Source organism: Chelon labrosus (genome assembly GCF_963514085.1).
Source record: "Chelon labrosus genome assembly, chromosome: 5".
Taxonomy (NCBI): Eukaryota; Metazoa; Chordata; class Actinopteri; order Mugiliformes; family Mugilidae; genus Chelon; species Chelon labrosus.
In genome coordinates, this window is record NC_140341.1 from 19022647 (window position 1) to 19047419 (window position 24773).

A 24773-nucleotide genomic window follows, 5' to 3' on the forward strand; every position below is an offset into this window, starting at 1 on the left:
CTTAAAATGCCCAACTTTACAAAAGAAATAGGTGTTTATAGCGTGGTACAAAAATGGTTTTAGTCTCTATAGTTAACTTGCCCACTCATGACAACTGTACGTATGGTGATTTTTTTTTATAATTTACTCCCCTTTAAATTGTCTCAATCTTTAAAATTATACATAATTATAGGAGTGGATGCTTTGAGTCATGGATGGCCACTGTCACAGGTTGCTGGCTGTCCACCCTCGTGTCACCCATCCACCTCAGCAGTGTTGCCACATTGGACGGTAACAGGCAGTTAGGCAGTTCAGAATCTTATTTTGAATACACTTTTTAAGAGTGTTGGCGCGGTGAACAAAATCTGGGCTGGTTTGAGATTATTTTGGCATATTTCTAACTACTTTTTTTATTGCTGATTTGAAACTGCTGGATACCATCAGCCATTTCTGGCAACACTGTACCTCAGCTCCACTTTCACTCCACCCTTTGCACATTTTACTAGATGATTTCACAAGCTGGTGATGGCAGTAGCCACTACACTGAGCTTCCAAACTACCAATGTCTAATCGCTTCACATCTGAGTCCAGGTGAACATTGGTGCCAAATTTGAAAAAGATCAAGATGTTCAATAAAATAGGATGGCCAGACAACCTAAAATTGTGTCATTGGCTAACATTGTACTGGGCTAAACATGAATCTGAAATGCTCACCACTTGCTAGCAAAGGATTTAGGCAAAAACACTAGTCACCAGTGTTACTAGGCTAACTTAGCTAAGCTACCTAACATTCTACCCCACAGCAACCTGCTAACCTTAGCAACAATGCTAAATGTAGCAGCATTTGGTCAGCTCTGGAAACTTGTAAACATAAAGCCAACCAAACAAAGTTCAACAGCTAGCATAAATCTGTAGCATAAATATATATGGATGTACAAAAACTAACCAACCGTTACCAATGAGCACTGACAGAGGTGAAGAAGACATGTTCAACTCCACCTTTTATATTATATTATGTTTAATTTTAAAACAGTTGGTTGATGGTTATATGGAATAGAAATATCGTGTTTTGTTGTACTTGGCACAAACCAAGGAAAGCTGCCAGTTAAAGCATACCTGCTATAATCTATTTCAGTTTGTAGACTGGTCCTTTCCAGGACTTTTATGTGCTGCTGCAGTGGTGCTAGGTAAACACAACTTTATAGCTAACCCTTCATAATGTGGACAGACTGTAATAGCATATGGTGAAGAGGAGGGGTGAATTTAGAATTTAACTATGTGGCTCTTTGGCCCTGAATAGGGACTTTGTGACTAATAATCACACAGTCCATCCATGAATAGAAGCATAAGGTTGGTATAATACTCAGTGCCAATGTGTCAGCAATGTGCCTGGAGTGACTCAGTGTTTCTGACAACCAGGCAGCGCCAGCGACGGGGGTGCTAGCTCTGTGTAGAGATGCATCAGTGGCTGTGCAGAATAGCAGCGTTGTGTTGGTTATCAGCTTTGCATACAGACCAGAGTGGTACAGGGAAAAAAAAAGAGCTGGTAGTGACTTACGTGACGGCATACTGTGCGAAAGAAAGATATTCCACAAGCACATCCAGGCCTTTGTTCTCTTCATTTAAGAATTCCCTCACCCACCTGAGGAGAGAAGAAAAGTATACAGAAGTTTATTAGCGGAAAAATTACAGATAAAGCCACACTGTTGTACAACAGATAATATTTTATTCCTTTATTCTGAAATTCTTTTGTGGCCTTGACCAGATCTGTGCTTGGTTTACAGATGTTTCCAGATTATTCAATCTTTCTCCCTTTGCCAAGAAGAATTGTAATGACCCGTTTCGCCGACTTCAAAGCTTCCCGGCTCAGAGCAGCAAACACATCACACATGCAAAGACATCCACACGCATATACAGAATCTCATTATCAAAGTATTCGTCTTTTCTCTGTCTGTTTCTCCAAGAATGCACACACACACAAAGTTTCTAACACTGGTAAAGACAAACTCAAAGAATGATCAAAAGCCCTTTCTCACCTTCCTCACAGGCCCCAAAGTGGGCCACCCATTCAGCGCTTCGCATGCATTCATTTCTTATTTTGCACAGAAAAGCTGAGCTTTTCACAGGAAAGCTCCTCATAGTTACAAGCACTGTGATGATGAATGCGGAGAATCTTTATTAAACCAGATACTATGAAGGTGCCATTTCCTTTAATTGGCTCTACAACTTCTTCAACAGGCCTGATTGCTGGGCTATTAAAGAAATTTGCAGGATGTAAACATAATGACACACAGACAGGCTCTTGAGTGCTCTGCGCTGATGAAGATGTAATGCTAAACTACTTTAAATGTCCACTAGCTGCTTTTTTATGAGCTCCCCTGTGGTGTTACTACACAGAAATGAGTAAGACTAACAAGAGTGTCCAGTAAAGTAGCGCCAAGTGGGGCAGGTTATTATTTTTTTTAAAGGACATAGATGTGTGGCCTCATCGACCACATGGCAATCATTACCACAGGACACTAACAAACAGTCCTCCCATTCACCACATGCTGGTGACCACTGCATATGTCAGCGCCAGGGTTAGCATCGGCAGTGCTCATACAGGGACAATCTGCCTATTATGCACAGCCTGCATGATTGATAAATTTCTCTGTTTCACATCTGAAAAGAAGCAGCGATTATTCACTGTCACACTGGGCGACATTGTGCTCGCTCTCCATCAGCAGCCCCCACCCTCTCCATCTCTCTCTCCCTCTCTGCCGTTATGGTAATGCTTCATGGTATAATCTAGATTAGCTAGATTATTTATGTAATCTAGTTTATCAACATACGGTCTCCAAAAAGAGAGCTAATCCTCATAGACAACGCTTCAACTCGTTGTCTCTGGCTGTGGTCTGGGAGTGTATTTTGCTTTTTTAAGAGCAGAATCTGATCAGTGTGTAAAACACTGTGTAGGAGTGCGAGAGACAGCGTTGTCAGACACATTTGTGTGAGAGTCGGTGAAACAGACAAATTGATGGAAAGTAATATGTGTGTGGGAGGGAGGAAAAGGAGAAAACCGGAGGGATTAAGACACTTAGTTTAGTTTAACGGGCATTTCTGCTGTTTAAATAGTTTGTGTTCCGTTCTCATGGTCGCCTCTTTTTTTCTCTGACAGGCTCTTCTTGCCTCCCGGGAGCCACCTCCATAATTGCTCCAAACTGCTAAATTTCATCCTCAGTCCTCCTACAATTAATTTTCCTCTTATGCTTCAGATTCTGAGCACACTCATTCAAACAGGTTATAGGTAAATTACGCTTTGTCATCTGTTGCTCCTAGAGATTTACACTTCTACTCATTTAGAAAACAATTGAAAAGAGTGTTCCACCCATTTAGCTTTGCTTGTCTATAATAAATATCGCATGTATACTCCTATTTTTCAGCAGTTAAGTGATTCTGTGTGTGTTATACATGTTCCTTCTGTTTTCTTTCTGCATCCACTCATATTCAAACGTATGGTCTCTGGTATCAGATTTCCTCCTCAGCCACAAAAGGCTTTATACAACTGTTTTTACACATATAATAGTCCTTCGGTAATTCCCAGTAAATAGACTATGATGTGTAAACTTGGCGGAGTTCCCTGTAAAAATGTGGATAAACACATGATCACATCTGATTACATCAGTTCATATCCCTTGTTTGGGATCGCCAGTGTCCGTTCCGTGTGTTGTAATTCCTCATGTGAATTATTTCCTTAACTGCTGCTATGCTGCATCTTTGTTCAGGGGGTTGCCTCTGGATCCTTCACATCCCAGAATGCATTAGGCCTCATCATAGATGTTGAGCAACTCCTTAGTAACATGGTCTCTAATTAGTGACACAGGCCCTACGATCTAAACTGAGACAAAACACTGTGTGACTCTTACTCAGATATTGATCTTTCCTTAAGGCTGACTTTACAACACTGAATCAATATCAGCTGCAGCAGGTCGAGGCATGTTTTGGCTGGAATACCTGAGATTGCAGATGACTAGTCTTGTGTTTTATCTGTTGCAAAATCACGATCTCTTTAGCAATAACAACATTAATATCTCTTCATGACAGCGGAGTGAAACACCGAAGCTGAGCAGCCCAACTTCAGCAAGAAAAATGTGTTTTCCTTCCAAGGCTGTTCATGTGTCAGCTGCCCCGAACAATCAATCGATTCATCTTTTCTTCACCGCCACATGGCTTTCAGTGTAATATTAGGTCAGACCACAGATAGGGAATGGGGGATGGTGGTGGTGGTGGTGGTGGTGGTTAGTGTTAGCGTCTGCGTCTCCGGGTGTCTGGTATGCCAGACTTTTCCCCTTGAATCTAATAAAACCAGGTCTAAGACATGCAACACTACACTGGCTTTACACAGTCCTGCCGTGACTCACCCTATATGATTGGTCCGTAACGAAATTTCCAGTTCTCTCAGGACTTGGGTGGACTCCTGTACCCTCCGTCTGAATTTCTAAGAAAGGAAAGAGGGGGGAGGTTAAATTTCATCATAAATCAACGTGTGGCAGCACATGGATGTTCAGGCTGGAGAAAACTTTTTTTCTGACAGAAAGGTCAGACAAACAGACACAGAAGCAACTGCTGTGACATTTAGATGTGAAAGCAGGCCGGCTGTGCACTGATTACAAAATAAAAGAATGATAGATTGAACTGAGTCGTTCTCATGCATTTATTTATTAAATGGGCCTTTAATTTACCAGTGACTATTAAACAGGCTAAAAGAAAGGGCTACGCCGACTTATTGGAAACTGTGAAACTGCAATACTTTTTTATGTGCTCATGTCGCTGCCGTTTGCTCATGTTGGTTCTGTAAATAGCTGTAATCCCTCCTGGAAGCAGCTTGATAAAATCAAGACACCTAATTGGTTATCTCTGAAGCCCGACCAGGACAACCAGCAGCTACGTAAACACACACACACACACAGATTCCTTGCCCTGTTCCCTGGCTACAGCAAGAAACGCACATAGGTATGGACAAACTGGTGAGTGAAAGCGAAACAGAACAGAACAGAGGAGGTGTTCGTCTTTGCTTTCATCCCCTGACAGGAGGTGATCTGCACAAGCAAGGCCCTTCGGGGTGTTACACAACCGCAGGAACAAAACAGGCACAGGGAATGACCGGTGGTGATCAAACGGCTTCACGGTGTGACAAAGAGGAGAAAATCCCTGATGAGAGAGAGTGAAACTGTTGCATCAGAGAGGAAAGAATTGGGTTTGTAATTCGAAATATTATAGTAAAAAATAATAAAGCACCAACTTGGATTTAGTTTAGTCTCGAGCCTGAATCATAGTGTATACTCCATGAACTTCAATATAAAAATTTTCTTACAGAGTTGCATGACACCCGAATACATCCACAATAAATCAATGAACTGATTTGTTGTTTGCCAGATATTCTGTTAATCATTTAAGTATTGTTTTCAAGTGGACACATTTACATTTATACGACTGCGGCTTTTCAGATTAAATGATTTATTTTCCTGGTTAACCTTTGGAAGTTCAGATCATTCATTGATTGGACATTTGAAGACATTTTCAACGCTGTTCGCTGAACTGTATTATTTATAAATGCCAAGGTACTGGAAATTCTTCTGACTCATGCTGAATAATCATAAAATAATTCATCCAAAGTACTCTTTTGAGGTTTTGAGTGGGACAAGAGAAGAGAGGAGAAGAAGAAGAAGAAGAAAAAGAAGAAGAGAAGGATCCACCCAGGATTGGAGGCCCTGGTCAACTTTCCATGATGTGTTCGTATCAGGGAGGAAACTGCGCTCAGCCCTGTGTTAACCTATTATTAACATCCACAGAGAAGGGAGCCGTTCCCATGGCTAGGGTCTCTCTCCAGTCCCTGTCTTTGGGCTTGGGCGGTGTGCGCTTGGAACACGGGGAGATGAGAAACAGAGTGTTTTTATTAGGGAGGAGTCGCGGAAAGTGCGAGCACATTTCGGGGTACTGCGCAGGCTCCCGGAGCCCCCACCAAACGCCCCACACTCCACACTCTAAGTGCTACCAGCTGCAGCACAGAGAGAGCAGGAAGAGAGAGGAGCCGACGGAGAGGGTGAAGACTGCATGAGGGGAAAGGGAGAAAAAGAGGAGGAGACGAGGAGGGAGCGGCGAAAGGGGAAAGCAAGAGCAGGGAGACAGCGCTGAGAGTGTGAAGGAGGGAGAAAAACAAAAAAAAAAAAAGAGTTTTTAGGAAGTGTGAGCTCAGGAGGGTCATCCTGGAAACAAATCAATAGCTGATACATTCTTGGGGACTAGTTGGACTGGAGCTCTTCCTCCTTGGCTGCCTATTGGCTGGGAGCTGCCCAGAGGAATGCACCGGAGCCTGCCTATGGAAAGCAGAGGCAATGACCTCCAGCTCTCTCACAGTGGCACAAAGTGGCAATTGTTTGAGCTTGAAGAAAAGGGGGATGGAGCAGGAATGTAGAAAGAAGCCCATAACTCTTTCTTTTCCTCCGTGCTCTCTTGTGCTTCCTTTTTGTCTCCCTCTCATCCTGTGTCCATCTCTTTCTCCCCATTTGCCCGTTCTTTATAATTCGGCATTTCTCCCTCCCTCCCTCTCCCTCCTCACTTCACTCTTTCACTCAGTGCCTGTCCGCTTCTAGCTCTTGATCAGGGCGGAGAATGGGCTTCGTGTCGGGGAGATTTTTACAAAATCCCACATGGCCCATTCAACCCACTGAAATGAATATGGACAGAAACAACGTGGTAAATAAATAAGGGGAAGTTTGGATGAGGTTATCTCATCTAGACCAAACACACAGTCAGTCATGTAGGCAGAGATGAGTTTAATGAAACAAAAAAAGTAAATAAAAAAAAAATAAAAAAGCAGGGTGTGTCCTTAGATGAGCTCTGCTCGAGCAAACATTAACCAACTGTCTCGTCTGGATGAGCTCTGAGTGTTTACACCCAGGGAGCTTTATAGACACGTCCCACAAGGAATACATCTTGTCAATATGCTTAATCACTTTCTTTTTCAGAGAGTTAGGGGCGAGCCATGAGGCCGAATGTAAAGCTGCAGTCGGGGGGCGGAGAGCTTAGCTTAACTTCCACCTACTAGCACCTCTAAAGCTCATTCAGTGTGTCACACTTCAGCTTTAGTGTGGATGTAATAAGTTAATTAGAGCGCTTTAGGTGGATTTTGTTACCTCTGAACAGAGCCACGCTGGTCGTTTCTCAGTGTTTCCATGCTTTCCAGGCTAAGTTACAGAGCTGCTGGTTATGCCAACGATACAGAAAGACACTTACTGGATGTATCCAGGACATGTGACCTGATTTTGTTGATGGGAGTGGAAATGCTTTGCTCAAAGGCAAATTTCACTTTAAGGACTTCTTTGTTGGATCTGTCAACAAGCCTCCATCTCTGTCTCTAGAACAGCCATTGCACAAACTGCCTCCCCTCAACCTTCACATTGTTAGGTCTATTGTGTCTGCTTGGAGATGCGTCACTGTCCTCTTGCTTCCTGCCGTTATCAGATCTCCTGTGTGTGTAATCTTTCAGACCTGGCAATCAGCGTCAGATGAACTCGACTAAGGCTTTATCGACACCATCTGCCATGTTTGGCATTATTTAAACTTATTTTAAACACTTTAAACATTCGCACGATTGAATTGTCGGCATGTCGAATATTTATCCACTTCTTCTGGTTAACGCTTCTACTTCTCTGCTCACAATTTCCCTCTTTTGCACCATCACTCCTAGACATCAATAATGCATGTATCACACGCTACATGTATTGTATTGTTTGGCCCATTTTGTGCGCCACAAAAACATTGCTGTTCCCCTTTCTTTCCCCCACAGTCATCATAGCTTGCTCATGCTGCTCTGGCTGGCTCATTGTGATTTAAAATTTTTAACTCCAGTCGGTGCAAATTCAATTATTCAGCGATTTGCTGTCAGTCTGGCGGAGTCTGTTGGTTAATTTGTTTATCACAGAGGGCCGGTCTCCCTGCTTTCCCTCCACAGCTCGCTCGCCCGGGCCAAACAGACTTAATTCTGGCAAAGCCCGAGAGCTGGCCGATACTTCTTCTTCATGGAGCACCTCCTCTTACTCCCTTCTGCTCCCTTCCAAGCAGCCAGGAAGACAGCCAGAACTGCCTGCTTAGATGACATAAGGCCGTTTTTATCATGCAGCTGAGGCACTTCTGATATCTTCAGTGAGCTCCTGCTCCATGCTGCAAGGCAATGTCAATGCAGCATTTAGACTGTCTGCACTTTTATTCCTTCCTCTAACTACAACTCTTTTTGCATGCCATTGCTCTTTCTCACATTGCGATCAGAGCAACCACAGGACAGCAATGCTAGGGATTGGGCATAGGTTTCTCCAACCTGGGCGTTCCTCATAAACAACTGTCTCTTTTCTAAGCTACACTGTTTTGTAACTGAAGTTCCCAGGCTCTCTCCTCCACAAGCCATGGGTGCAATCTTTCCTCGGCTGTGGGGATATCCTGGACAAGAGATAGGGGATCAGAGGGGAAGGAAAAGACGCAGCAACTGGAACAGGCAGGCCAGTGGAACAGGACAGCGTGTCGCCAAGGGTGCTCACCTTTCTGGTGACTGCTGGGTCTAGATAACTCCTCAGCTTTTGGAGGTACGTGTGAGGCGGGTTTTTCACTTGGAACCGCTCCTGCCAAAAGAAAAGAAGGAAACACAAACGGTTAGATGAGCATAAGGAACCGAGACAAGAGAATGAACGCAGAAGTTAAACCTTTGGAAACATTCAGAGCGTATATTTACAGTATATGAATTTAGGTGTGCCATATTACGCATGGTCATCTGAATTAACAAGATGACGATATCATCTTGTTAAATCAGATGACCACACATAACACAATGAGAAATATCACAACCTCACAAGTCTGAACACACCTCCTGTATACAGTAATACTGTCTGATTAAAGCTGAACAGGCTTTGGGAGGATCACAGTGAGTCATCCTTCAATGGATGGGAACCCCAGATTAGCATCAATATAAAAGACATAAAAGGCTGTTGGAACTTATTTGCAAGGAATGTCAGTGTAATTATGTAATGAACCAGTTGCCATTAAACATTTGTTAGTCTTTTTTTTTGGGACATCAGCATTTTTCGTTGTGTTTGCTAGATAAAGGGGTGTGCCACGTGATGATAACATGAATTCTGCTTTCATCTGCAAAACACTCAGCAGGACAAATCTCAGGAGGTCGAAAATGATCTTAGCGTAGCCAGCTTGGAGGTTCATGACTAAAGCTATGTGCATATGTGTGTGTGCATGTCCTAGGTTCAACTAGCAACAGATTTTAGGTCACACCAATCTGCTCTAAATATAAACACAAGAGATTAGAGCCAGATTTGGATCAGGGTGTATGAGCGGGAAACAGAACCGGGTTCTGTTACCACGCTTCATCAGGATACACACTGATCAGGCATAACATTATGACCACCTTCCTAATATTGTGTAGGTCACCCTTGTGCCTCCAAAACAGCTGTGACTCATCAGAGAATGGACATGGGCCTTCTGATGACCTAAAACGTTTTTGTGTGTGTGTCTGTGTCAGGCTGCATCTTTCTGGGGATGGCTGCTGCCATCAAGGAGTCTCATTACTATAGGGTGCCTGGTCTGGTCTAGGTGCATGGTACATGTCTAAGTGTCGCGGGGGGCTGGAGCCTATCCCAGCTGTCATCGGGCGAGAGGCAGGGTACACCCTGGACAGGTCGCCAGTCCATCGCAGGGCAAGCTTAGATTTTCTGTGCATTAATTACCCGATTTGTTACTCATAGAAAACATGCGCTCTTAAACCGGTTAAGTACATTAGGAAGTCACACATGCATTAATCGGCTCAAGGATGACTGTACATCTAGATGCCGGGAAGTGGTTTTACAGGCACCTAGCCTGAAAGACCACCTCCTCTGGTGCCAGTTAACGATTGTGGCCATTGCTTAGGCTGTTATCTGTTAACTAAAAGGATTATGGGATCTGGGTGGCTTACTGTTCTCCTCTTTTTGATCACCTCATCTGTAGGTGATGCAAACATCACTGAAACGTGGACCACTGTTAGAACTGTCACCACGGTTAATCAGCAGGACATAAAGTTATAAATAAATGTTTATTGGGGAGTAGGCTGATTTGAAATGAATATTATTGTCATACCATCGCGCTTACTTGTATTTATTCCACTCTGAAATAATGAAATGATGTGGGTGCGGGTCAAAAAAATTGTTTGGGTGGGTAGCGGGTGGTTGATTTATGTGTGAATGTGGATTGGAATGGCGTCAGAGCTGATCCCAGCATCACTAGAAGCCATACACTTCTGTGACACATCATGTGTCTCCAGCTGCTTCTTTTCACTTTCCAGAAGGAGGTTCACTATCCTGCTGATGCTACCAACTAGCAGGAGTCGACAGTGACAAGGACATGATCGCTCCAAGACTTCACATCAAATGAACAGTCAAGTCAAAAGTTCCATAACTGGAAACTTGATCTCCTCAGAGCTGGGTGACACTTTCACTCCATTACTGCATGTGTGCAATTTGCTAGAAATTTAAAAGAACATAACAAGAACAAGAACATGACCATCTTGTGACAATGCATTGTCCTGCTGGGCAACTGTTGGACCTGACAGTAGTGTGGATGTTACTTAGACATGTACCACCCACCTAGACTAGACCAGGAACCCCCACCCCATAGCAAAGACACTCCTTGATGGTAGCAGCCATCCCCAGCAGGATGCAGCCTGATACAGGCACATACACAAAAACAGTTTAGGAACAACTAAAAAAACATGAAAAACAGCACAAGGTGTTGACCTGGCCTCCAAATTCACTAGATCCCAAACTGATCAAGTATCTGTGGGATGCATTAGAACAAGCCTGATCCACAGAGGCCCCTCCCCTCAACCCATAGGACCCAAAGGCCCCCACTAACAACACTCTGTTCCCAGACACCACAGGACACCCTCAGAAGGCCCATGTCCATTCTCTGATGAGTCACAAGTGTTTTGGAGGCACAAGGGAGACCTACACAAAATTAGGAATTATCATAATGTTATGCCTGATTGTTGTATATACTTATAACAATCCTTGCCAAGCTTATTCATTCTTGAATTTGCCAGGGGTGTCCAGAAAGAGCTGTTACGCAACTTTTGTGCAAACAATGTCTAGTTAGTTAACACTATTGCGGTGGAACACATCCTGTAACGGTGTCGAACCTTGTTGACACAGACACTGAGATCAGATCAGCAACATAACATTCATCGCTGCCTGAGAAACAGGAAAGACGAGAGAGGCGTCAGGAAAGAGAGTCGGCTCTCAGCTGACAGCAAGACGCAGAGAGACAGCTCAGAATCATCTGCGAAATAATAACCGAGTTGGCAAGTGCTGCGAATATCCTGTTGCGTGCAAAGAAGCGAAAAGAATGGAAAGAGGTCGTAAATAATCGTGGAAAGAGACACTATTACAGGGAACATACGTCTGGTTTTTAGGAGCATATATAAACAGGTTCCAACGTGCTCAATGGCAGTTATAGAGTCTGTCTGAGGGAGCAGGGTTATGTTATATTTGAGAGTTGAGCTACTACTCCTTTTCATCTGAGGAGTTCAGCAGAGACTCAGTCACAGAAATCTGTTCAAAACCAAGTGGTCACGATGTTGTGTGCAGTTTGTAGTCAACAGACAAGCTTCGGGTGCTTTAAAGGACATAAAACGCCTGATCTGTGAGAAGATCGTCTGTGAAAACATCTTTGTTCGTTTCAATGAAGTCGCAGTCTGAGGTTTTGACGGTAACAAGTTCATCATATCTCTACCTTTGTACTGTAGATGTTTTAACCTATGCTCACATCAGGAGCATCCTCCATATTTCATGCATCCTTGTAATTACAGGAAGGAATTTTAATATTTCAACCTCTGGTGGCGTTCGAAGGGGCCTGTTTTTCAAAGAGGATGTACCTGTCATCTCTGCTTCTCTGCCTCCCCCTATACTGTTGCCATGGTTACATTAAGAGATTCACGGTAGCTACGACACAGAAAATACTTAATTCCCAGAGCTCCCTGCACTGTCGTGGGTTTTGGCTTGTTGTGAAAACAAGAGAGGAATAAAGAGAACTAGTTCAGCAGTGCCTTTTCATATCTGACCATTAGAAATATGTGAAAAATGTTATAAATGGCAAAATTTGCACCTACACCGCTGATTCATGTAGACAGACTACACTCGCTTTTTCAAGTATCAAGATGCCAAGGTGCTTGTCAGCAAAATCGTTGAGCAATGTTTCTGGAAACACTGACAATGAAATGGAAACCAATTATTTTCGCTGCTGACAGTCCGTTCCAAGAGGACCTCAGACTGCTGTTGTGATGGAAATTTTGTGAGGTGGTTAACTCTCTAGCTCAATATCGAGGAGAACAGATATGATAAATGCAAGTTATCACTGTGTATTACACAGAATTCGGAAGGATATCGTTTTTGCACTCCAACAAAAACTCCAACAAATCTTTTTTACAGCGCTGAGGTTTGGATCAGAGCATCTCTCCATCCATACATATGACCCTAGACATTAAATCAGGTTCATCTGATTCACTTTGTAGAATTTATCCAATACCCTTTCCAAGGCCTTTTCCTCAAAGTCATAACACAGGTGCCTTGTGGCTGTTTGCTCTCTGAACCAGATGCTCAGTTCACCCTATCTGTATGTCCTTGGTCTTTGGTGGCAGCTGCAGCTGGGGAAAGGTGAAGCCCAACTCTATCGAGGATATCTGAGTCTTCACAGCTACCTCTGAGACTGACAATGAACTTCTGCTTTGAAAGCCTACTCATGACTGACCTGTTGAAACGCCGTCTTCTACTAGCTAGGGATCTAAAGAAGGAAGGTTTCTTTCTCAATGGTCTGGTGGACTCCCCCCGGGCACAAATCCCTAAAGGGTCAGTAGCTATCAATGCAGTTAAGAGGGTGGTGGTTTTGGTCTGGTCTCTGCTTTTCTCCTTTGCTCAAGAAGGCAGAAAAACTGTCTGGCACGGAGTTTGTGGTCTGAGTGCTTCACTCAGACCACAGCTCACTGCACAACGTGCTATTTCCTACATGAAGCCCTGACGCCAGTAACAAGCTGAGTTTTTAAAACTGATGTGAGCGCCCTGCTGGGCCACTTAACCCACTTGACCAGAGAAGGTGGTGCGCAAAGATGACGAAAGGCTTATGGAGTAAAGGCAGGGCAATAGAGCATGGGTGCTCCGGTCACGACACACAGTAGGATGGACCTTCTGCAGGATTAGATATTCAGGAGATAGTTCAGATCATATAAGATCAGTGTGACAGCCGTAGTACACATTCTACGGAAACAGTTTACTTTAGTGCCACTCAATGACTGAAATCATTTGTGGAGTTTCCATGGTCCCAACATTAGTGTGTTAAACTGTAAAGAAGGTTGATTGCTGGTTGTGTTTTCAACACTTCAATAAGTCTATTAGTCATAAAGCAACAGTGAATTAAATTTGACTTAAGTACAGCAGCAACACATCATAAAGATGAACGATTGATGCCCACCTGATCGCATATTAGTTCCCACTTCTTCTCATTGTCGTACTGCCGCAACAGCCGTGCTTTGTCTGGAGGAAGATTCATCGAATTCTGAAAGAGAGAAAAAGGTCAGAGTTAATTGGGTATGGATAATGAGATATGATCATGAAACACAGAAGAGAAGGGTATCTATGTGAACTATTGATCATTAATGGTAAGGTGCATGACTTTTAGGTGTACAACACCCAAAAATACATACAGACACACACAGTAATGGATTTGTGGTGGTGGGTGGCACGGTGTGTAGCCTACGTGCATGCAGACACCCATGGGAAAGCAGGATCGACAAACAATCTTCCCCCCCAATGGGAAAAAGAACAATGAGACGTTATCTTAACAAGCTCTGGGAGAGAAACAGATCCATATGCTCTGGTTCTGGTTAAAGTTAACCATTTAAACAGCCCCTTTGCACCACATATCGAGCCTTCCACTAGTCATGGTCCAACGCCTTCCATCTTTTCCACACGTTTCAATATAAGTGATGTCACAGACAGAAAGGTTACTAAAGAGAAAAGTCAACAATGTCTGGGAATGTCTGCGTTTCACCTTAATGAGGCAGGGATGCCAAAACTGAGGCTGAAAATGACTCAACACTCAAGCCTGTTTTTTTTCCTGTTACCGCATTCATTTTCAAAAGCAGACAACCAACAAGCAGACAACGGCAATCAAAAAATCGGATATCCCAGGAGAGGGGATGAAAGTGTGAACAATGAAGTGGATTTGAAGTAAGGAAGGAAGCTGTGCCATCATCTGTCAGCAATTGAAATTTTTTCTTCATTTTCCCATTCACCCGACTGCAATCTAAAATAAGGATGTTCCTCTTTGATGACGTTTGGTGAGTGATTTCCTGTGTATAGCATGTTTTTTAAACAAACCTAATGTGACCCATGTGTCGGCGAACACGCCATGACAGAAAATAAGCCTCAATCTTCCAAAACCTCTTGCGCAACTCCTTTCTTTATCCGGCTTTACTTTATCAACATCTGTGTAATGTACCAACACCTCTGCAGTTGTCCAAAAGTTTCGCTTTTTCAAACACAAGCATGATTCACCCCACCCTCGTGTGATTTAGCACTTAATCGCACCACCTACAGTAAGGAGAGTTCAGGACATGCAAGTGTAACCCAGCTAGGGATCGGTTAAACAAGACAAAAATAAAAATCCACAGACAGAACAAAAGCGGCTAAAAAGACTGAATTATTATAGGGTTTCATCTGCAGTTTTCCATCATAAAAGATATAATAAACAGTTTTGTGAAAGTTTTCCACTGCTAAGAAAAATATGGCCACTGTTCATAGCTTAGCTTGGGGTTCTTTTTTTTTTTTTTTCCATCTTCATTCGCTGTGCTGGATCATCGATCAGAGTGTGCTTAGCACCCAGCCTCCACTTTTCCTCCGCTGGATTTTCCAGCAGAGCTCACAGGGGGAGTGAGAGGAAGATGGATGGGTAAAATCCTGAGATTGGACCTATTGCCATGAACGAGAAACACAAAGATGGAGTCGGATGCTGATTTCAGTATTCTGATCCCGGACATGTTTTAGAGCTTTGCTTTATAGCCATTTTGGAGTTGCTTGAGACTAATGTTTTCATTTCATATGTTTATTATAGTGCGGTAAAGCTATTGATCTATACAACCGTTTTAATTTTGAAAGAGCACATTTGCAAAAGAAAATCAATGTGGAGAGCTGCACAACAGGCACAGGGATGGGGCCTAATAAGCATCCTTGTGTACTAAGGCTCAGACACACCAATCGGACATTAGAGAACTACCATCAACTAAAGCCTGTGGCACATCAAGCCCACTTTAGACCTTTGGCTGGTGTCTGACAGTCTGTGGCAGGACAGTCGTACTTTGTTGTACTGGTAGTTCCTTAATGTCGTTTTGGTGTGTCAGACATTTAAGGATCGTCGGCCAGTGGGAGTCCCAGGCTTTTTAACTGCTTGTGGGGTTGTTAAAATAGAGTGAACAACCTCAACCACCCTTTAACAACCCCACAAGAGATTGAAACTCCCAGTAGTCTGTTTAGAACTGAAGAAGCCTTTTGGATGAAAGGTGGTATGACTTCAAGCAACTCAAACAAAAATCATTCTGATAATGGCATATAAAGATGACCCGTTTAGACTTTAGTGCTAACTGATTATTCTATTGCGTTCATTATATATTATGGTCTCTTTGCATTTCTGAACTGACAGAGCGCCAATAAGCCTACAATGATCAATCAAAATCCAGATAAGGAGTTTGCTTCAAATGTATATCGATGTTCCTAGACGCACAAGAATCAATATCATGCTAAACAGTTAAGTGGTTTTTGGTATTTGGGAATGCAGGCTGGTGCTCACACAGGTTTCCCCCCTGCAAGAGCGGCCGGGAAATTAAATTAGTATTCAGCAGAAGCTGCAAGCCGACCGATCGCTGCTTTGCTGACTGCAGGGAATTGGGAGTCAGAAGGCCCCTATTGACTCAGTCTGGCTGCTATACAGACGACTAGATTTGGTGCCCGCTTGCTTTTCGTAAACATGTTAAAACATAATTTGACATCAGAGTAGATGGTTACAGTGACAGCAAAACTGTTTTACAATAATACACACAGAAGTGCTTGAACATTTTCTAGATAGCAACCTCAAACTAAACCATTAAGTCGCTTCAAGACTTCTACCTTGTTTTGTTTGGATATAAGAGGACTGTTTGCCTGGGCGGTTGTGTGGTTTGCTGAGTCGCTGTGGGTGCACTGAGCTGTGGGCTTCCTGCTTGGTGAGGCTCCAACTAAAGCAAAGAACCACTTCTACCAGCCTTCATTTCATCCCAATGCTAATGAGCTGTGACAGGCTCTCAGCTCGCTGGGGTCAGGTTACCCCATGCCTACAACCACACTATCTGTGCATCTGTGTTATTAATGGGGTGCTGTTGAGAAGGGCTGGGTGGCTTTTCACCGACACCTGATGGCAGACCACCCCAATGAACACCCGTACGCATGAGTTTCACTCATTAGCAGATCGCGCAGTAATTTTAGGATTACAGTAATTTGAGGGGCGGGTCAAAAACATTAGATGGTTTAACTGCGGTAAAGAGATGCACTGAACCAATTTTAAGTGTAATACATGCGAAGGAAAAGGTCCCAAGAGTAGCAATCAGAAAGGTTCCATAACCCAAACACACAAGACATTGTATGGGAATCAAACATTGTTGGAGACTTTGACAAAGCATGAGAAGCCTCCAGACAGAAGAAAATGAAGATGACAAGGGGGAAAATTGTGGAATTTACTGAGCAGGATGACCAGCCCCTTTCTGTGAAATGTGGGGGTTTCAACGCTCTCTAGCCTCACTTCATGCTGCCAAACTCACATTTCATTTCCAAAGCAGCTGTCCCACATCTGTACTGCTTGTGAGCGAGTGCCTTTAGACGCATTTGTGAAAGGGCTGAGAGTGAGAGTTTTTGCTCAAACCTGAGATTAATAACTGACGGAACTCTGTAGAGCACGAGACGCTTCTCACCATACTGTGAGCCCAAAAGTATGCCACACTGGACCGGAAAAGGGAATAACAAGCTGAACTCTAACAGTCGCTACCAATATCAATTTATGTCAGCGTTTAAGGATGATAGAAATAGCCAGAACTTATTAGTGTCCATGTATCCTCTCATTAGCCAGCTTGAGTCATAAAAGTTGTAAAAATAGAGAGTTGGCTAGAGGCCCACCAACCACCCACTACCTTCCAGGAGGTCTGCGGAGGCACAGCCTTCACAGCACAGCTGGCCAGAAAAGCAAACACAAAGCCCACATGAAGGGCCGACCTCATGTGGTAACGCTGTAAGAAGATGTAAACTAGGATGACAAAACTACGAGGCTATCCATTTGAAAGGGGATAAGTCTAAAATGAAAAATCCGACACTCCGAGTTGTGCAAACTGACCACTGTATGCAGAGAGACATGTCTGCAATTCTCAGCCAGTTCTGTTTGTCAAAGCAAAACAACAAAGGGCCTGTGATTTACTGTGTTCACTTCTTCATTCTGCCCACTACATAAAACAACAAAAGACGGAACCTGACAGAAGTGTGGATTGCAAAAACCCAGACTCGGCCTCTCAAATATCTTTCGGAGCGGTAAACGATTTGTCCTTGGGGACTGCAATGAGTTTGAGACACACCCACGCCCTCCCCTTTCTTCTGTCTCAATACCCTTTTCCCTGCCATTGAAAAAACAAAACAAAAAAAAACGATGCAGCATTATTTGACCCAGATCACCCAAACTGCTCTTACAAGCAGAACAACACAATATAAAATCAAACTAAAGACCTTAACAGATTACTTCTCTCTCGGTTATAAACAGCCCCTTTGCATCCTCCAAAGAAATGTTCCAACCTCTAATATATTTCTGTTCTTCAAAACCTCTCGCTGTCTTTATAAAAAAAGCACACAGATGCCTCGCTGCACGCCACAACAAGAAAACCTCAGATTGCATCAGCTATCAACAACTAGTCATAACATATATTTGCAAATTGCTCAATACTCCGGAAATGACTGGATGTTACACTGTTCTCTAATGCTTCATCAAGTGTTGGGGTGTTTTAAGCTTTCAAGCCATTTACACTGTGGAACACCACCCCAGATGTACTAATAGGTGACTGCGTCACTTCTTTATGCGGTGGAGGAGCCCTGCGGCTCAGACAGACAAGAATCAAAATCTGCCGTAAACATAGTGGAGGTTGTCAGGGATAAGTGCCTACTTATTGGAGAAAGGAGCTGGGCCGCCTTGAGGCATGCGCTATCCAAACCGAGCTGTCCTCCCCTCATTAGCGCAGCGTGGGTCCATAATCCCCGGCGTTCTCTGAGGGGCACAGGTGTCCCCTGTCTGTCCTCAGATTAGCTTTGTAATCTCTAGGACCCCCTGACCCGACAGTGGCGTTTGTGAAGCTGTTCACTGGAATGCCTCTCAGCCAAATGGTGAGTTCAAATGTTTGTGCCTCTTATTTTACCACATTCCAGCAGCATTTCTAGCTCTTTACCTCAGCGGGATGATTTACAATCTCAGATACTGTGAACCTGCCATTCTCTAAAAGACTCTGCACCAGCTATTCTGGATGTGAAATATCACCTCATTTGTGCAACTCTAAACACACTGTCAACAAACTACTTTTCTAAAGTGCATTCTTCAAGAGAGCTTATGAAAAACATGCACCGCCATACGATGAGTACACACAAGAAAACAGCAGCTGCAAGAGGGAGGAATCAAATTCGACTTCCTCTGTGAACCTTAAAACTTGAGAGTAAAGCCAAGCTGCTCCGTCTGAAACCTTTCTTCAATATTCCTTGTGGGACGAAATCCATGACACTTTGTGTTTCCGCGTCGTGAGCAAATATACAGACAATTGCCAAAAAGACGAGTGCAATGTTTACATTCTGGGTGAAATCGCTTTGGCTCGATAGAGGGGCTTCAGTGCTGGATGCTATCCAAACAGCGGAAACATTATGGAGATGGTCTGGAGCAGCAGGAAGTTGTCCAAATAAAACAAGAGATACACGAACACAGAGGCGCTCCGGCCAGACCAGATGTTGCGAGGTTGCGAAAGTGTCTGGACTGAGGTGGAGTCCATGTCCCACCTCCAACTTAGAATGAATCAGAAAAGTTGTTTATCTACTATGAAGAATAACAAATTGTAACAGACTCATTACAGCTGTAAGGGTGCAAAACAAACTGTTAGGTTGACCCTCTCTGGATATGTTTTCTAGAACTATATAGTCATTTATGGTCTTCAATAAACAGGTATTAGGTTAAAATATAGATGAAATAACAACAGATCCAAACGTAAATGCAGCCTGGGAAGTCTGAGCACTAACAGTAAGCATGATGTAACAGTAAAAAACCTCAGCACACATCCTGAAAGCGTTTGGTTTGAAAAGTGTTGGCGATATCAAATTATGACAATCTAGCATTTCATAGTAAGCTGCGTTAACACCTTACCGACTCCACTCAGAGCTGGCAAGACAGGACTGGTTCCTGCTTTATCTGTGCTTCTACAACAGTTCTGGCAGCCAAACAAACATTTCTGACGGAATGATGACTTAAACACATAAGTAAACTTTAACCCTGAAAAATACCACCTTCGAACACTGAAGAATTCATCACAAAGAGCTGTAATGTTGCTTCTTCCAATGAGGTGGCTGACGCAGCGTGAACAGAAAAGTGTGTTTCTGCACCATTCTGGGGGAGAAAGGCAGAATGGGAGGTTGAAAACACAGGTTCACTGATCACATCACTACATTTATGTTAACAACAAATAAGGATAATGGAGGCAAAGCACTAATCATGCAGACCAAGCTAAAGTACTTCAAACAGAATGCACTGAAAGCGAATGGAGGAAACGTGACCAGTGTGACTCATGAGCATGTTACCGCAGGTTTTCACTGACCTGACTAAACCAAATGACACTTGGAAATAATGAATAAACGTCCCACTGTAGGGGGAAAAAATTACTTTCCAGAGGACTTTTTGTCAAGTCTCTTGCTTGGCTTTTGTTTGACGTGATCATTTGATTTAAATCCTGAAGCATGACATACTGGCACTCTGCTCTGGTTTCATGCGGGTCCAGAGCAAGAAGCACATCTACTGTCCAGTAAAACCCAAAACGGCAGACTGCTTCATTGTCTCCAAGCCCGATGGGGCCAATATCAAACTCTGGCAATGAGGACTGAAGTACATTCAAATGCAACAGGACCTCCCATTCTGCTCTGCAGATGTTAATTCTGGCAAGTCGTTACCCGACAAAACCTGCCTTTTTGACTCTGGCAGCTTCAAAAGCAGCATATGTCTCAAGAAAACCCATTCAAGTGCAAAAGAAGCTCCAGAAGAAATAGGACTATGTTGAAGTCAACTTTTGAACCATTCCAAAAAAAAAGTAAATAGCGGAGTACAAGTTACAGAGCAGGATTTGGTAAAACCCTGGTCTGTTAACTTCAAGACAGATGGAGGGAAAAGCACATGTAGAGCAAAGATTGTACAGTAACGTAGAACTATACAGAAGGACAACAAATCTTATAATATTAAGTCTACAAAATGCCAGCTGGTGGACCATGAGTCTTCTGTGGATAAGCTAACAGATGAAAGCATCATGATGATGATTCTGCACCTCAAGGCTCCTCAAAACTAAAATGACAACAACCTCAATGCCACAAGATAAAACTTACACCACAACATGCCACCTAATTTGTCACAGTGACAGACATTTTGAGAGATTCGCTTAACTTTGCCCCTGATAACATGAACATCAACTAATTCTTGAGAGTTCATAACAAAACTCCCACTCTTGTGCTGCCAGCGCTTTGGCCAAACAGTCTCGCTTTACAGAGCAGCTGCCACTTTGGAGCCTGGACAGATCCCGACCATAGCGCACTCCTACACAGAGCTGTGATTCGCTCGCTTGCATTGTGTGAACCTTGGACTGGTTCTGCTGGACAACATTTGCAATAGACTGAGACCAACACAAAAGGAGCCGACTGGTCTTTTCCAGGCTACACCAATGTACACCTGCTCCTTGGTAAGAACTGCAGCAAAAAGAACACACAACTACTTCAGGGTCACCTGTAAATTCAGTACACAAACCAAGGTCCAACTATGATCATTCAGAAAACCTGTCAAAGGAGTTTAGGGATGTTTTAAAGTCAGTATTGTCTTGGTTGGTACTCTAAGCAGCCTCTGCCACCCACACAGCATTGCAGAAACAAAACCCCCAAACGTGCAGATGTCAAAACTGAACTGAGAGCAACAATGCTGATTGAAGCCTCAGTGGCTTCAACTCAGCGGTGCCTTTACTCAGCCAAGGGACCTGTTCCCACATAATCAGCTGACCCTCTGCCAGCCAGGCAAGATGCCTCCAAGCTATACGCTTCAGGGTTTTGTGCAACACATTGTCTCTTGACGCCGCAGCACCTCACATCCCTTCTGAGATGCAGCAAAGGCCAGAGCACTGGCTGTCGGATCTCATTGCTCCCCAAGCATTTCATGCTCAGCTCTGTTACGGCTAATTGGCGGGGGTGAGCATCCTAGGGATCCGACCCAACAGAAATGCACATGCACAAACACAAGCATGTACACACTCACACATGTGTGTGTGTGTGTGTGTGTGTGTGTGTGTGTGTGTGTGTGTAGTGGCCTCTCGCAGCCTGCCGGGTCTGGGTCCAGTGCCAGGCTCCGTCTTGGGCTCCCAGCAGAATAAAGAGTGGCTCTGTTCAGTGGGCCTGATGCACGGGACCCAGTCACTGTTCACCCTCTGCGCCTCAGACAATACCCATTGTTCTGCTTTTTAATGAAGAAGAGTCGACATGGAAAAAACTAAGAGGGTTAGCTTAGTCACTTCCTGGGTTCCATGTAGGAGAGTGTGAGATAAGGGAGGTTACTGTCCTCACACAGTTCGACTTTAATTTGATTTAACATCTTCAAGCTGAGATATCATGCACTGATCAGCCACAACATTGTGACCACCTTCCTAATATTGTGTACGTCACCCTTGTGCCTCCAAAACAGTTGTGACTCATCAGTGAATGGACATGGGCCTTCTGAGGGTGTCCTGTGGTGTCTGGCAACAGAATGTTGTTAGTGGGGGACTTTGGGTCCTATGGGTTGAGGGGAGGGGCCTCTGTGGATCAGGCTTGTTCCAGTGCATCCCACTTGATCAGTTTGGGATCTAGTGAATTTGGAGGCCAGGTCAACACCTTGTACTGTTTTTCATGTTTTTTGAGTTGATCATAAACAATTTTGGTATGTGTACCTGTATCAGGCTGCATCCTGCTGGGGATGGCTGCTACCATCAAGGAGTGTCATTGCTATGGGGTGGTGGTGTCTCCTCTGGTCTAGGTGGGTGGTACATGTCTAAGTAACATCCACATGAATGCCGGGTCCCAAAGTTTCCCAGCAGAACATTGTACTGTCACAAGATGGTCTGTGGTTTTATTGTTGTGGCTGATTGATGTACTATGTCCCTATGAAGTGGAGATGTACATGGTTTCTGATTCAGAATGCTCCTCTGTGCTCACCAGCTAGCCACCAACTGAGTCTTTGTCTTGACAGCAGTGAGACTGAACCCAAACCTATTAAGGTGCTAAAAATGTTAATGGAACTGAGGAAAACTACAGACTCACAGGGTGGTTTTCTATGCAGTTGTAACCATGAGTGTACGTATAGACACCTTCATCCTGAATTTTACAATCCAAGTCAGTTTGTTTAAGTCAGGCCAATAGCTCTGGGAAAGGTTTAAGCTTAAAGAAGTCTTAAGGTAAAAAGCACTCTGGACCTGTCAGTGTGACAAATTAGAGTTCAGTTGAGCATGAGGTCTGCTTGTGATCAATCTGAGGAGTAGATTTCAGATGCAGCACCTCACAGCACAAATAACAGCAGCCCGAGGCGCTTCGGCAGACTTTAAACAAAGCAGCTTAGATGTAATCTGGGCAGACTATTGAGAAGAGCAGCAGCAACAACAACAACAGCTAAGCCTATATCCAGCCATATGGCATTTAAACAAGTCATGGCTGCAAACTTCTCTGCCTCCCCGACAGTGGCCGTGACATTCAGCAAACGCCAAAGCCCTGAGGTTCAAGAGGACGATATCCTGGATGTGGGTGCAATTTGATTTGACGTCAACTCTGTGGTTAGCTGAGGCGGGAGCTGAAGAGCAGACATGAGGTCTGAGCTACATTCCTGTTACACAGAGTCATTTTCCTTTGGTTCTGCGTGAAGCATATAGACAGACAAATACTGCAGATGTGAGTCAGAGATTGTAGTCATTCAACATGCTTACAGACATTTTGCAGGTATTGGTAAAGAGACAAAAACCCCACTTTGAAGGTTTGCTCATACCTTAGATTGGTTAGGGAAAGAGTCCAGGGTAAACTGATTAACCAGCATGTTGATATGGCCAGCCATGAAGTTAATTCACTGGGCTAACAACAATGTGCTGAGCAGAGTAAACACAGAGAGGGCTAGCTCATAATCACGTGCAACCCATCTGCAGGAGACTTATGTCACCAACCCTGGGCCAACAGAAATGCTTCCCAGAGACATTTTACTCTGGATGCTGCATGAGACATAAAAAGCAGAGAGCTGGCCTTAGAACTGCAAATCACTTATTAAAATAAGAGCCTGTTTATGGACGTCTACCCCCTTCAGAACTTTAAACAACGAATATTTGGGTTTTATCTCCTCCAATCCGAACGGCCAAGGTCACATGCAGATCAGCCACTCCTCTCATGGCACCGGCCTTACATGACAATTAGCCTGAGTCTATTTCAAAGATCAAGCCTCGGCTGCAGGGAATCATGAGCCAGAAAACTTCAATGGGAGCTTTTCATTTAGCAGAAACTGCAGACTCAGCTGGCAGTAAAACCACTGGTACACACAAACACAAACCTTATCCATGAAAGGTGGGTTAAAATTTAACTTTAAACCAGCTGCACAAGAAAAGGCGCCGGTTAAAATTTGCCGTGTGGTGAGGTGTGTTCAGTTGTAAATGCATATGATACGGAAGCAGACAGATTTGGTTTTGTTTCCATTTTAGATATTTTAAACTGCTAAACTGAACAAAACTATATTGTTCACTGAGCTTAACGGTTTATTCTTGACGATGGGAACAGCACAAAACAATCTCCACTCAAGGTTCACTTGCTGGTCTTGTGGATAAAGTCAGTGCAAAACCCCTGGAGCTGGCCCTGGAGCTTTTGACATTCAGTGGATAGTTCCACTGAACAGAAACCAATTCAGATACTGTATGATACTGTAAGCTTGAAAAGATCTATATAAAGGTTCTTACTGTAGAGACTGTACATGTATGGTTACTCGCACCATGTGCTCTGCTGAGATGATTCAAGTCATGAGTCAATATTTGAAAGGAGGCTTTTCACATCACGCAGTGTGGAAATTCAAACACCGCTTGTCCCTGGGAACGAATTCAGGTGACTGCTTGAATGTGGTCGCATGTAGCACAAGCCCTTAAATCCCAACTGTTGATCGAATCTATTAAGAGAGGCAAGTAGTAAATAGTCCTACTGCTATTATTTGACCACTGAGAACATGCAGAAGAAAGACAACAGTTTAGTCCAGGAAAGTATTAATGATTAATGGTTGATCTGCAGTGAAGTGCGTCATCAGCACTGGATGCAAAGAAGAAACAAAATCAGAGGCATCATCCCAGTCATCTGCTACTCAAACCGAAGCTAGGGCATCAGAGTCGCGCAGTGCCA

General features: G+C 43.7%; 1 protein-coding gene across 3 annotated transcripts in view; it reads right to left on the minus strand.

The window, feature by feature from the left end:
• fmnl2a (formin-like 2a) overlaps positions 1–24773 on the minus strand; it is a 47727-nt gene that overhangs the window by 20643 nt on the left and 2311 nt on the right. For all 3 annotated transcript variants that reach the window (XM_084544882.1, XM_084544883.1, XM_084544884.1), the window contains exons 2-5: positions 13516–13599; positions 8553–8633; positions 4380–4456; positions 1538–1621 (exon numbers count right to left, since the gene is read on the minus strand). In XM_084544882.1, the coding sequence (XP_084401008.1) occupies positions 1538–1621; positions 4380–4456; positions 8553–8633; positions 13516–13599 (326 nt within the window). The remainder of the gene's footprint in view (positions 1–1537; positions 1622–4379; positions 4457–8552; positions 8634–13515; positions 13600–24773) is intronic.